Source organism: Equus asinus, chromosome 21 (assembly GCF_041296235.1).
Source record: "Equus asinus isolate D_3611 breed Donkey chromosome 21, EquAss-T2T_v2, whole genome shotgun sequence".
Lineage (NCBI taxonomy): Eukaryota > Metazoa > Chordata > Mammalia > Perissodactyla > Equidae > Equus > Equus asinus.
This window is the reverse complement of record NC_091810.1, coordinates 67,993,174-68,006,614: the sequence shown is the minus strand read 5'-3', so window position 1 is coordinate 68,006,614 and position 13,441 is coordinate 67,993,174. Positions and strand designations below refer to the sequence as shown.

The 13,441-nt window shown below is 39.7% G+C and overlaps 1 protein-coding gene across 7 annotated transcripts in view; it reads right to left on the bottom strand.

Annotated features, from left to right (window-relative positions):
- The window catches only part of NEK10 (NIMA related kinase 10), a 214,473-nt gene that overhangs the window by 10,750 nt on the left and 190,282 nt on the right, over window positions 1-13,441 (bottom strand). For 4 of the 7 annotated variants that reach the window (XM_044754603.2, XM_044754604.2, XM_014840925.3 and 1 more), the window contains one exon: window positions 11,041-11,151. The exons of the other annotated variants lie outside the window; for them this stretch is intronic. In XM_044754603.2, the coding sequence (XP_044610538.2) occupies window positions 11,041-11,151 (111 nt within the window). The remainder of the gene's footprint in view (window positions 1-11,040; window positions 11,152-13,441) is intronic. 7 annotated transcript variants of the gene reach the window in all.

Sequence of the window (13,441 nt, the reverse complement as noted above, 5' to 3'; positions counted from 1 at the left end):
ATTCCCTGGTCATATGAAAAAAATACTTTACACTTTATAGCTTTATGAAAGCAACATAAAAATGGATAGAAAAATAATAGCATGAACTAGGATATCAAACTGTTACTTTTCTCAGGAGCAGGAAGAAGAAACTCCAGTTATTAAACAGAGTATGTTTAGCCCAAATCACGATCCTGTAACTGCTTTGAACAATGCCTTCTTGCCTGACCAAGGCAAACAAGTTTCTTAATATGCTTTTCTAAATCACTAGTAATTAATTTTAATCTTGAAACATTAATTTCCAACAGTCTGAAAGAAAGGGTAAATCACCAAATGGCAGAATCTATTAAAGTTCCAATTGTTTAATGCCCTTCTGTAAAGCTGAATTTTTTAAATGGAATTTGAGTCTATACACATTTTTCAACTTCCTTTCACCTTTGATTCCAACCAGCACTTGGGTTGGCCAAGCTTTTGTGCCTGTGTTAATATAACACAATTTTAAAATGTCATTCTATATTAATAAACCAGCAACAAAAGGCACAATTTATACTATGTAACAGCAGTTAGCTTTGATTCACATCCTCTGTTCATGAATTAAAATATATCATTGTTCAATCACTTGAGAAAAATGTTTGGGAATATATATTACTTATACAACATACGCCTACCCTATGACCTAGCAATCCCACTCTTAGGTATATACACAAGAGAAATGAGTACTTCTGTCCACCAAAACACATATATAAGAATATTTGTAGCACTTTTCTTCATAATAACCAATAAGTGGAAAAACTCATATGTCCACAGACAGAAGGATAGATAGATATATTGTGGTGTGCTTATCCAATGGAATTCTGCAAAGCATGAAAAAGAACAAACTGGATACACACAGCAACATGAATGACTGTGGAGCAAAATAAGCCAGACACAAAAGAACATGTGATGTATGAGCCTACTTGTAGATGTTTTCACAATCAGGCAAAGCTAACCAATGGTGATAGAGACTAAAATAATGATTGCACGGTGGTAGATGGTGGGCTTTGACTGGGGAAAGGAAGGCAGGAGCTTTCTTGGAGATGGAAATGTTGCATATTTGTGTGGGTGGTGGTCACATGGGTGAATATATATGTAAAATTTCATGGAGCTGTGTACAAATCTTACTGTATGCATTATGTATTTGATACCTTAATAAAAACATTTTATATTAGCCATTGATAATTATTTCACTAATGTACTTTGCATACTGTAAATACAAATCATATCTGTATTTTTCAGTCTCCATGTTGCCAAACACTACACTTTAGAAAAAAATATGGTTCCATCCTTTTTTATTCTTGAAATTTTGTTTTCCTTACTTCAGTGACAGCTGATAAAATTAATAACCCATCTGTACAACGACAAGATTGTAACATACTGTAATGCAGGAGGATCTGATAGTCACACGCTTAATAATTTTCTCATCAGTTCTGTTAGGATGCCACAGAGATAGTCCTAAGCATTCCGTATTTCTCATATCCAAACTAGTAGGTTGCACCAACTAAGCTTCTTAATAAGTCTTGTAATGCTGAAAATGATTTCCTTTCAAATGACTTTACATAGGATTGTTTTTCATATGGTTGAGCATAAGATTTAATTTGGCTGCCTGAAATGCTCATCCTAATTATAGAAAGCTTATTTAAGTCAACTTAATTATTAAGTGTACAACTTAGAATCAGAAAGATTTCACAAACAAGTAGATGTTTAAAGTTGCACAGTAAAGTATGTTAATTGTGACCTGGAGAGGTCAAGATAGTCATTTTAAGACGACAAGAACTAGTCCTTTTCAATGATTCAAACCTTGAAGAGAGGGGTGTTTGAGGTTTCCAGTGCTTGTGTCACATGAGCAGTCTCCTCTGGCTTAAGAACTGAAATCCTCAGGGAGATGGGCCCATGGGGAAAGGCAGGGACTAAAACTCATTAATCCCATGTTTGAATCCCAGACACATTTATTTTTATTCTAGGAATTTCCCAGAACTTCTTCCTTTGGCAGTTCAGTTTTTTGACACACATATTCTTTCAGCAAATCTTTTTTGCCACTTACTATGTGTTATGATTTGAGTAGGTTTTGTAAAACAGAGATGAAAACTGTTCAATGCACATACACTGATGATCTACTCAGCTTCTTAGCATCATGCTGGGCACCAAGGAAGACACAGAAATGATCTGGCCTCCATGAGACTTGCAATTTGACTAGGAAACTATACTAACTGTACATGAAACAACAGGGTGATGCAATAAAAAATTAAATATGAAATGACATGGTGAGTTCCAAACTTACAAAAGAAGGATGCTTCGTGAAGAGTAGTATGGTTTTCAGAGGCTCTGTAGAAGAAACCTTGGAGCTAAGCCTCGAAGAATGGATTTGGGTGGATGGAAGAAAGTGAAGCAGACATTCCAGGTGAGAGGAACTTGAGGGCAAAGGCTAGGCACTGCATGTTTAGTGGCAAAGTGATGAAACGGATATGACTTAAGTCCATGCTATGGAGGTGTGGGGATTCAGGTCGAAGGGAAGAAGGCAAGTACCATTCATTAATTCAGTGCGTATTTTTTTTTTTATCAACTATTATGTGCCAAGCAAAGATCCAAACAATGAAAAAAAAAAAACACCAATGGTGACCAAAAATTGTACTCTTGGAGCTTACTGCCTAACTAGGGAGAAATACGACTGTAAAATATCCACCTGGATATATGAGAAACTGTGACTGTGCTAAATGCATTGAAGGACAGGCATGTGGTTCTAGGAGGTGATAGACAGATTTAACTTAGCCAGGGAAGGCTTTCCCAAAAGAGTAACACATGCTGAGAGCCAAAATAATGAGTAAGAAAGAGTAAAGGCTGGAGTAGGAAGAGCATTATAACGAGGAAAGATGAAAAAGCATGTGTAAAAACTCAGGAGGAAGCAGCATGGTAGATGGACAGGCTTTAGACAGGCCCTTGTGGCTGGTGTGGAGACAGCAAAGGGCAAGAGTGGTATGAGGTGAGGGTGGAGAGAGGGGTGGAGCCTGCACCAAACAAGACCGTGAATACCATGCTGAGGATTGTGGCATTTTATACAAAGAGCCCCCTGAACGGGTTTCTGTGTTTGTGTGTGTGATGTGATCAGATTTCTGTTTTGACGAGATTACCCAGAATGCAAATAGACCATGAGGAGGCTCTTGCAAATAATGGAGATCTACAAAGCTAGATCCCAGAGTTTAGATGGTGAAGTAGGAAACTGGAAGCTACCAATGTCTTTGAGTATGCTAACAAAAAACAAGTGTTTAGGAACTAACTATTAGTCTGGCAAGATGGATTGGAGAACAAGGAGATCAGCAAAGAGGCTGTGACTAAGAGCTTGCACTAGGTGGCAGCCAAAAGAAAGAAATGGATATAAAAGATCAAATATTCTTAGTTGATACCAACAGTAGCACCTGTGGCCATTGATTATGTACTACATTCTAGACACATTTGATGTTCTATTTGGTTCTTCCAACTACCCTCTAAGGTAGGCATTCTCCTCATTTTACAGATGAGGAAACTGAGAAGTAAGGTAATTTGCTCAAGGAGGATAGCTAGTAGGGGTAGACCAGGGCTAGAACCCAGGGCTGTAACATCAAAGGTCAAGCAAAACCACCTACACTATGAAAACTCTCCAGATGTTAATGACTTACGGGACGCAAGAAGTAAAGTGGAGCAGTTGAAAGTGACTGCAGGCTTTAAAGACTGGGCAGAAGGAAAACGAATGCTTCCAGTGATATTCGATGTGGACAAAGGAAGGAAGAAGGTGGTGAGTCCAATTCTAGATATGCCAGACGGCAGAGTAAAGGTTTACCCAGTAGGTGGGAAAATGGATGATACAACAGAACCTTTTCAAAGCAGCAGCCCCTATGCTGGCCAAGGCAATGAGGTGGTTCTGCAGTTCTAGACCAGCACAGTGTGGCCCTCTTTGCCTAATGAACATTCAGCTTAGAGGTGTACCTCCTGTCTTGGGCACATATGTTCTGTTTGGAAGACTGTGTAAGACTCTCCTTCTGAACTGACATGACGGGCTCCCCTGCTCTGAATCAACATTTACAGTTCTAGAGAGCAAATGAAGGTACATACTTTTGAACAAGTCAAGTAAATATTAGAGAGAACAGACTATATCACTGTTACCACCTCCTCCCCCCAAAAAGACCTGATTTTGAGTAAGTGTTGAGCAATTTTAGCACTTCATTGGCCAATTGAGAATATAGTATTTTTTAGGTAAAACCTAAAGAGAAGAAAACACGAGAAACTACAAATATAATCTTCATTAAATTCCCCAAACTATATCTTCTTTTCCGTGTCATAAAATGAGGTTATCTTTGGTGCAGAACAACTACACAAATTATTTTGAATCTAATCAACTGAGGTGGGATTCTGAAGGAAAATGAGCCAAACATAAATGAAATTAGGTGCCAAAAGTAAGAAATAGTCAACATATTCCATCACACTTCACTTGTCAGTCCTTGGATCTTTTTTCCTTTAGATGCTCCTTGTCTTCTTGACTGAATTATATAACATGTTAAGACAACATATTGCCTTATTTTTCATCTTCCCTAACCTACAGCTCTTTCCTATTAGTTTGTATAGGCCACTTTGTTATCAGAATGTCCAGTGTTTGCACTCGCCATTTGCTTACACTTAAACACTCACACGGACGCGCGTGCTCCTTTACTCGCACGGTCCCTCATCAGCTCCGGGGATGCGCACCCCGACTCTCACCTTCACTTCTCCCAGAAGAAGTCTTGCTGCTGTGGTTTTTACATTTCCACCAAGGATTGTGTTTCTAACAAAGAATTCCAAAACTAAAAAAAGGCTGGAAAACCACTATTCTATGGTAATTACAACCAGGAGCTCATCTTCCCCAGGTCTCCACTCAGAAGATGAACGGTGGTCTGAGCCAGGTGGGCAGGAGAACCCTGCTATAAGAGCTTCTCCACTTGGTTTAAACAGATCAGCGCTGGGCACTGCTGATTCATGAGACCTCCACGGGACCCTGATGAGGCTAGGCAAATATAAGGCGTAATTATTATATGCATAAAGAGCCATTAATTAAAGTCCGAGGAGAGGAGCAATCTGCCTGCCTGGAAAAGAGCTGGAAACCTGGAGTTAGGCATTAAAGAGATTGCTAGGTACTAAATAAGGTAAACTTGACCTTGCTGATCTGAGTTGAAGTGTAGACTAGGAACCCAAGAGAAGTGCCAGGAAGGCCCATGCCTACAGGAAGCAGTTCTGGCTCATTTACCCCACAGCACAGAAATGTCGCTGGGTTTTGTCTAGACCTTCTTACTTAAAGTGTGGTCTGTAGAATGGCAGATTGGCAGCACATGGGAGCTGGGTAGAAATGCAAAATCTTGGGCCCAGAATGCAATTGTATCTGAGTAAATATTTTAGCCTACTAGACAACTTGTCTTTCTAACGAAAAGTCTTGAGTCTGTGGGATAGACCACATCCCACAGTTCACAGTGGGCAGGCACTCATTCTATACCCTTGCTAAACAACGTGCGTCCCTAGATCAGCAGCAGCAGACATCACCTGGGAGCTGGTTGGGGGAGCACAATTTATGCCCTTCCCCAACCCTATTCAATTAGAATCTACGTTAACAAGATCCCCAGGTGAGGGACATGCACAACAACATGTGAGAAACACTGATCCTACCAGGCCACTGGTTCTCAACCTTGGGTGCACATTGGAATCATCTGGAACCTTTAAAAACTGATACCTGGTTCCAGCTCCTGGGGATTCTGATTTCACTTATGTGATGCGTGGCCTATACACCAGAAAGTTTAAAAGATCTAGGTGATTCTAAAGTGCAGCCAAGGTTGAGAACTCATGGGTATGGCTGCATGCTTAAAAAGCCATCTGCTTCCCACCTGGGTCTAGATTCTTTGGTTTGTTTTAATCCTTGGTCCAAATGACATTTGTAACTTATAACGCAATAATTCTCGGCCCTGACTATATGATAGAACCACTCAGGGTTAGAGACCCAACTAACCCATACTGTGCCTTTGTGCAAATTAGAAAAAGTCACCCCTTCCCCCAGAGGATGCAGCCCCAGTCATTCCCTTCATCCAGCTGCTCTCGGACAGGGCACAACAATTGAACAATTCAAAAACAATTTCAAACATCTACAAAATTAGATAGAACAGTATAATAAACTTCACTTCCCTGACATCCAACTTAAACATGGCCAATCCTGCTTCACTTCTCTCCTTCACTTCCCTTCATACTTCATCTCACTTCCAGGAATTGAAAAGCAAATCCTATGCATCAAATCATGCCATCCATAATATTTCATAATATGACTCTTTTACAATTTTTTTGGGGGGGAAGATTAGCCCTGAGCTAACTTCTGCTGCCAATCCTCCTCTTTTTGCTGAGGAAGACTGGACCTGAGCTAACATCCGTGCCCGTCTTCCTCTACTTTATATGTGGGACACCTACCACAGCATGGCTTGCCAAGCAGTGCCATGTCCACACCCGGGATCCAAACCGGCAAACCCCAGGCCACCAAAGTGGAACGTGCAAACTTAACCGCTGCACCACTGGGCTGGCCCCTAAAATATGATTTTTTAAGAAATAAAACCACAATACAATTATCTCACCTAAAAGAAATTAATTCCTTAATATAATCAAATTTAAAACCAATGTTCAAATCTTCCTGATTGTCTTATAGACGTATATTTTAAGGTTTTTTTTTAGAGTTTGTTTAAATCAGGAAGAAATAAGTTCATATATTGCAAATGGTTGATATTTTTTTCTCTTCTCTTCCCCTCTCTCTCCTCCTCTCCCTGCAGTTTATTTATTGAGGAAAAAGTTCATTTTTCCTGGAGAATTCCCCAGTCGGTATTTTGCTGATTATCCCACGGTGTCATTTAACATGTTCTCTTGTCCTCTGTATTTGCTACAAATAAACGGCTAGATGGGGAGCAGGGGCTGGCAAACTTTTTCTATAAAGGGTCAGATAGCAAATATTTTTAGCCATATGGTCAACTGTGCCTGTAAGGTGAAAGCAACCACAGACAATGCAAATGTGAATGAATGCATATGGTTATGTTCCAATAAAACTTTATTTACAAAAACAGGCAGCAGGCCAGATTAACCTGTGGACTATAGTTTGCCCATTTCTAATCTAGAGGCTTGATCAGATGCAGATTCAAGCTTTTAGCAAGCACACTTCATAGACAGTGCTGTGCACTTCCATCAGGAGGCACAGAATGTCTGGTCATCCCTCTTTTAGGGATGTTAGAAGCCACTGGTGATCACATCTAGATCCATTATTTCATTAGGAGCTGCAAAAGGGCAATATTTTTTATTCCTTTGGTGGTTATTAGTTAAAGCACTTCTATCATAAGAAACTTTCTTCCCATCAATTTAGCCACACTGAGATAGAATTCATAAAGGAAAAGAAGAACAAATTTTGATTCTTTCCTTTTGTAAATGATTTTTAAAATAATGAGCATCCTCCAAAGGTAACTGAGGAGGGATTTTTTCTTTTTCTTTCTCTTTTACTATCATGAACTCTTGGATTTAAACATTAGTTAATGCTTTCAATCTATTGTGGTTATTATTCTTACTGACACTCTACTTATGCAGTAGATAACTGGCTCCAGAGGGCATCTCTTTAAGTTGGCTCCTGAGTCCTTCTGACATACTCCCAGCAGTCCTTGGGAGCATCTTCACTACGGAATCTGTTATGTCAAGATACCCAGTGTAATCTCATCCAGTTCCTGCTCCAGAGCTGCAGTCAGCTACATTTCCGAGGAGCCATGCGTGCCAAGACAGCCATTTCTGCTTACTTAGTTTCCAGACCATTTTAGTGAAAATATTAGGAAATATGCATATTTTTTAAAAGATAAGATTTATCATGATTCATACTCATTCATATTGATCCTTCCATTCTGCTGTGAATTAATATCTGCTATCTGTTTCTGTTTCTGCTGTCTCCCATGCGGAAAATCCTAGTTCCCAAAGACACCTGCACAAATACTCAGCTATTTCATTCCCCCCACAATTCTAGCCAAGGTTAAGAGGACCGGACTGAAGACTCCCTTAGGTGAGTTATAAATAAAGAGCTTAATTTCTTAGAAAGGGCTTTTTCATTTTTTGACTCCTCTCAATATCCTGCTGAGTCTTAGGCAATTAATAAGTAGGCACAATCATGCCATAATGACTCGTTCAAACTGGAGACATGAAGTTCCCGGATTTCAGGAGAAGTTTCAGAAGAGAAGATGGAGTCAAATACATTTTATGTGCTGTCGCCACTTACAGCTTCCACAGCCCTGGGGTGTGTGGCTGGGTCAGATAAAGGCTAACTGGCCACTCCTCTAAGATTATACAAGGGATGAACAATCCATTTTTGAACAAAGATTGTCACTAACAAAAGATTATGCCAGAAAGGGGGAAAACCAGAGGTCATAAACTCTTCTGATCTAGGTTTAAATGGAGGCCGGAGAGCTTCTCTCTATATTTATATAAAAACAGATAAGTATATTATATCTATATGTACATATCAATAAAGAACAGAACCAATATGGAATATATTACACAGATGTATATATCCATATAGAATATATTCTATATTCAGTAACTACACTTTAAGCATCTACCACATGCCAGGCACTGTGCAAGACCCTGGTGAATCAAAGATAAGACATACTCACTGCCCTTGGGGGAAACAGACATATATGGCAGATAAAAAGCTATTTAAAACACAACAATATGAATGAAAAAGTGAGTGAAACATAGAGAAAGGGGAGAAAATTCTGGACAGGGAAAATTAGGGATAGTTTTTATGGAGGAGCCGGTTTCTCAGTTCAGTGGTGAAGAATAGGCAATAAGTTAATATCCCAGGCCGAGGATTTCTTTAGCACATAGAAGGCGAAGCCTGCCTCCCTGATAGGGAGAGTATATGCCATGATGGTATGAACCACCACAAGCTTATAATATCAGAGAAGGGCACCATAGCATTCTTCATGGAGAATTTAATCTGCCTCTTAAGCAGGTTGAAAATAAGAATCAATCTATGCCCCTTTGGGTTCCCTCACCCATGCTCCCTGCACACCCTCCATCATCTATCAATGCCAGTTTCTGCTTCCTCAGACCAAGACCAGAAGGTAGGTGCTTTAATGAGAGAGGCTGCCGCTACACAGAGGAAGGCAGACGAGGGTGGGAGGTGCAATTTAACAAGAGAGATTGTCTCTTTTTCTATCAGAAGAGAAAAGAAAGACAGCAAAGAAGGGATGCAAAACCGAAAACCTAAGTAACAAAAGAAAAAACCGATTTGCTTTAGGGACGCACACTGATGGAAAATTACTGAGCAGAGGAAGAGTCGCAGCCACCTTTGTGCATCACACAGTTTGCAGCAGGCACTTTCACCTCAGAAAGCTAGGATTTCTGTTAAAATAAATTTGTGTGCAAACTGGATTATTCTGAACAACATTTCAACAAGAATATAAAAACCTAGCAGCATGTCATCTTTCCATGGGAGATGGGAGCTTCTGTCTTTTTAAAACGTATTTTTTGCTATTCATGATGCATTATGTAAATATCATAAAATAAATATCTGAGGGCTCCTCCACTTCTGCTTTGATCTTCCCAGCTTTGTTTCTTGGACTTATTTGCCAAGACAACCTATGAAAAAAATTTTGCTCTGTAATCTCTGATGAGGTGGGGTTTATGTCTTGTTTACCTGCAGCTGTGTCTTTTTTTTTCCATCTCCTGTTTGTGTATGCGCAGACAGCACTGACATAAGGCAACAAAGGAAAAACATACTGTTTGCATTTCTTATCAAAGAACGCATCCTATTGCCTGAATAATGGGTAACTTTATGCTTAAGATAGGATATGTTAAAGAAAAAATAAATCTTAAAGCAAAAGTTCATTGGCAGCATGACGCTGCCAAAGTTCAAGTACATGATGAAACTTTAAAATATATATATAAAATTGGAGTGGGACCAAGCATCTCTATCCACGTGGACCCAAATTGCTTGGGCCTTGGGTCTTTCAGGGACTGGAGAATGGGAGCGTGGGACCACCTCCAAGGGCTATGTCAAAATGGGTACTGACCAAGACAAAGGGATTTCCTGTCACCAAGTTGTGTTAACCAGAGATAAACAATTCTCTTTCCATCTGGTTGATTTAACCTCTTTGTGATTTAGTTTCTTTATGTATGAATAGAAATATTTACTAGCACCCGAAGTCTAGGAGACTGTAGAATGTTGAAGATGGAAAGAACCTTAGAAATAGTTCATTCCACCCTCATAGGTGATAAAAATCATGGCCCCACATGGCTAAATGGCTTGTTCAGAGTGGCAAAGCTCAACTTAGGGGCTTGTTGAAGAATATTCTAACAAAAGATTGGGATAGAATTCTCTAAAAAAGGCTAAGATATATATTTAAGTTAAAGATATTTAATAACATTTATTCTTACAAAAACATGCAATAATACTGAAAGAACTTTATATTAGTCTTCTGAGAATGACGGCTTCAGAAATAAAGGTAAGAAAAATAGAGGTAAAGACATATTCCAGCTTTAGTGGCTTAAGCAGCACTGTGGTCTGAATGTGCCCCCAAATTGCTATGTTGCAACCTGCCTTCCAAGGTGATGGTATCAGCAGGTGGGACCTTAGGGAAGTGATTAGGTCATAAGGATGTAGCCCTTATATAAGTGCCCTTTTAAAAGAGGCCCCAGAGAGCTCCCTTGCCTCCTCCACCATTTACAGATACCGCGAGAAGTCAGTCTGCAACCTGGAAGAGGGTCCTCGCCAGACCCATCCTTGCTGGCACCCTGATCTTGGACTGCCAGCTTCCAGAACCATGAGAGAGAAACTTCTGCTGTTTATATGTTCCCCAGTTTATGGTATTTTTGTTATAGCAGCCCAAATGGACTAAGACAAACAATGATAATATCCTTTAATAGAACAGAGCTTAAAGTACAAAGCAAAGGAGGTATAAAATTTAACTCCTACGATGTGTGTCTGTTAGCCGAAGAAGAATTCCTATATGCAGAATACCATACCTTTTTAATTTCAGATTTCAAATTACAAGGGTTACTCTGCTGGCTGAAGAGGGATTTCTTGAATCTCTCTATAACCTTTCTTTTCAAATTGTGGTGCAAGGCTGGAGGAAGCTGCATAAAATGAGAAAACAATTGTTATAAGTAAATTGCTCCCACTGCACAGCTGAGTCGCTGGGAGCATTTACTGAGGGTCAATGTAACAATAATCACTCAACAGGGCTAAATAAGAATTTAAATTTTATTCCAAATAGCATGACTTGATGTTATAATTTTTCATTCTACAATCCAGAAGAAATATATTACTCTGCTCTCTTTCAAAAGGTTACTCCCATTTATCTTACTGTTCTTTCACTTTATTGGTATTATTTTTCATATAACAACTAAATAATGTATTAATTGCACAAATATATTGAATTTTGTAAAGTACAGACTTGACAAGGAAGGATACATTCTATCAGACGTTTAGTTGCTTGTGCCATGCCCAGAACCATGCCAAATACTCTATCCATGGCCCTTGTCCTGAAGGATCTGATACTTTGGACCAGGAAGCACCTGTCTGCATTAGTACGGAGTCAGATGCCTGCCTGTGAGTGCTCCTTAATACACAGCTGGAGAGAGATCACATTGTAGGAACCAACCTTATCCAGGAGAGAATGAATTAGTATATGCTAGGGCTGGGCCAGGCTAAGTTCAATTTAATAAGCAAGTAGTAGGAAGTCACTGCAGAGTCTTAGAAAATACGGTGATTGGATGAAAATGGGATTTCAAAAAATTGATTTTGTGGTACTGTGCAGGTTGGATTTACACAAGGAAATCAAAGGCCGGGAAAAGCATAGAGGGATGAAGTAAAGTTTGAGAGAAAGGGAAGAGAGAATGGAAATAGGGTCAGAATGATAAAGAGTTTCAGAGTGGAAACACCGTTTCCTTTGTTTAAAATATGGAGAGGACTTGGAAGGAGAGGAAAAGGAACCATTGAGAAAAAATACGGCTAAGTGGAAAGGAAAATGTGGTAGTAGGAACTTTCAAGATCAAAAAAACAAGAATATAGTTCAAAGCTCAGATCAAAAGAAAGAGAAACATGGCAGAAACCATTATCATCCCACCCTCACTCCATTTTTCCATAATCTCACAGTTTTGGTTTGGTGCCATGTGACTGCTTTTGGCCAATGAAAAAAATGTGTGTCACTTCAAGAATGAGGCCAATCAAAGCCAGTGTTCTTCCTCCCTCTCTGTCCTCCCCTATGGCAAGGAGCCTGGAGTCCACCTATTCCAGATGGCAGAGCCACAAGATGGAGGACGGCCACCTGACCTGTCCAACATTAGCTGAGTGAGAAATAAACTTCTATTGTGTCAAGCCAAGACATTCAGGGTGCATCTGTCAGTGCAGCATAACTTAGCATATCCTGACTGATACGAGGAATGTCTATTATTCAGTTTCATCAAACAAGGGGCTATATAAAAGGTAATAGGAGAGCAATGAATAGGACCTATGGGGGCTCCCAACAGCTTATTTTATAGCCAAAAAACCCTGTTCATCAGTCCCAAAACAATAGAATATGGGACACATTATGAAGCACTGTAAGCATATAAAACAGAAAAACAATGCAATTGAAGAAAGTTTCAGAAACGCATCTTTAATGCTAGTCAATCCTTTGACTTTGCTTGAGTCAAAGTGGGTTTAATTACAGAAGTAGTAATACTGGAGATTCTGAAGCTCTTCAGTATATTTTGAAAGGTTTTGGAGGTTGACAGCACTGAACCTCTGCTGACCTCTTTTTATGTCAATATTACAGCTTTCTTTTACCTTGATCCACATGTGTTACTACCTCCTACCCCAGCAAATAGTCATAATTATAGTTCTCTCAGCAAACAGTCATAATTATTGTTGTCCTTTCACATGGAATGAAAAGGAGAAATCAAGAAATGTGGAGAGAGAGAGATTTCTCAGCATTAATGAGCAAATAGTTGGAAGACAGATGAGAAGGAAAATGAATATAAATGATAGATATGTGGGTTAGAGATTAGCAAAACGAATTCAACTTAGAGAAGGGTCAGACAATGAAGGGGAGGGGCAGGTGCATACTTTCCTAGCAAGGGAATGGGTTGGAGCGGAGAAGGAATGGGAAAAGTGCCTGGAGATACCTTTTGGGATTTGATAATTCCCCACCGTTATCCACTAGAAGCTGCCACTTCCCTAAATCAAACACCAGAGGGCAGTGTGGCCCAGGACCTTCTAGTTCCTGCCCGGCATGATTCCAACTGTCAAGGGAAAGACAGCAAGCCTTTTCCGATACACCAGATTGTCTGCTACAGCACACTTCTAAAGTTGTGAAGCATCAGCGGGGCCATAGATTCCTTCAAAGGCAACTTCCCCAGGACTGGCAGCTATCAGCATCAGATT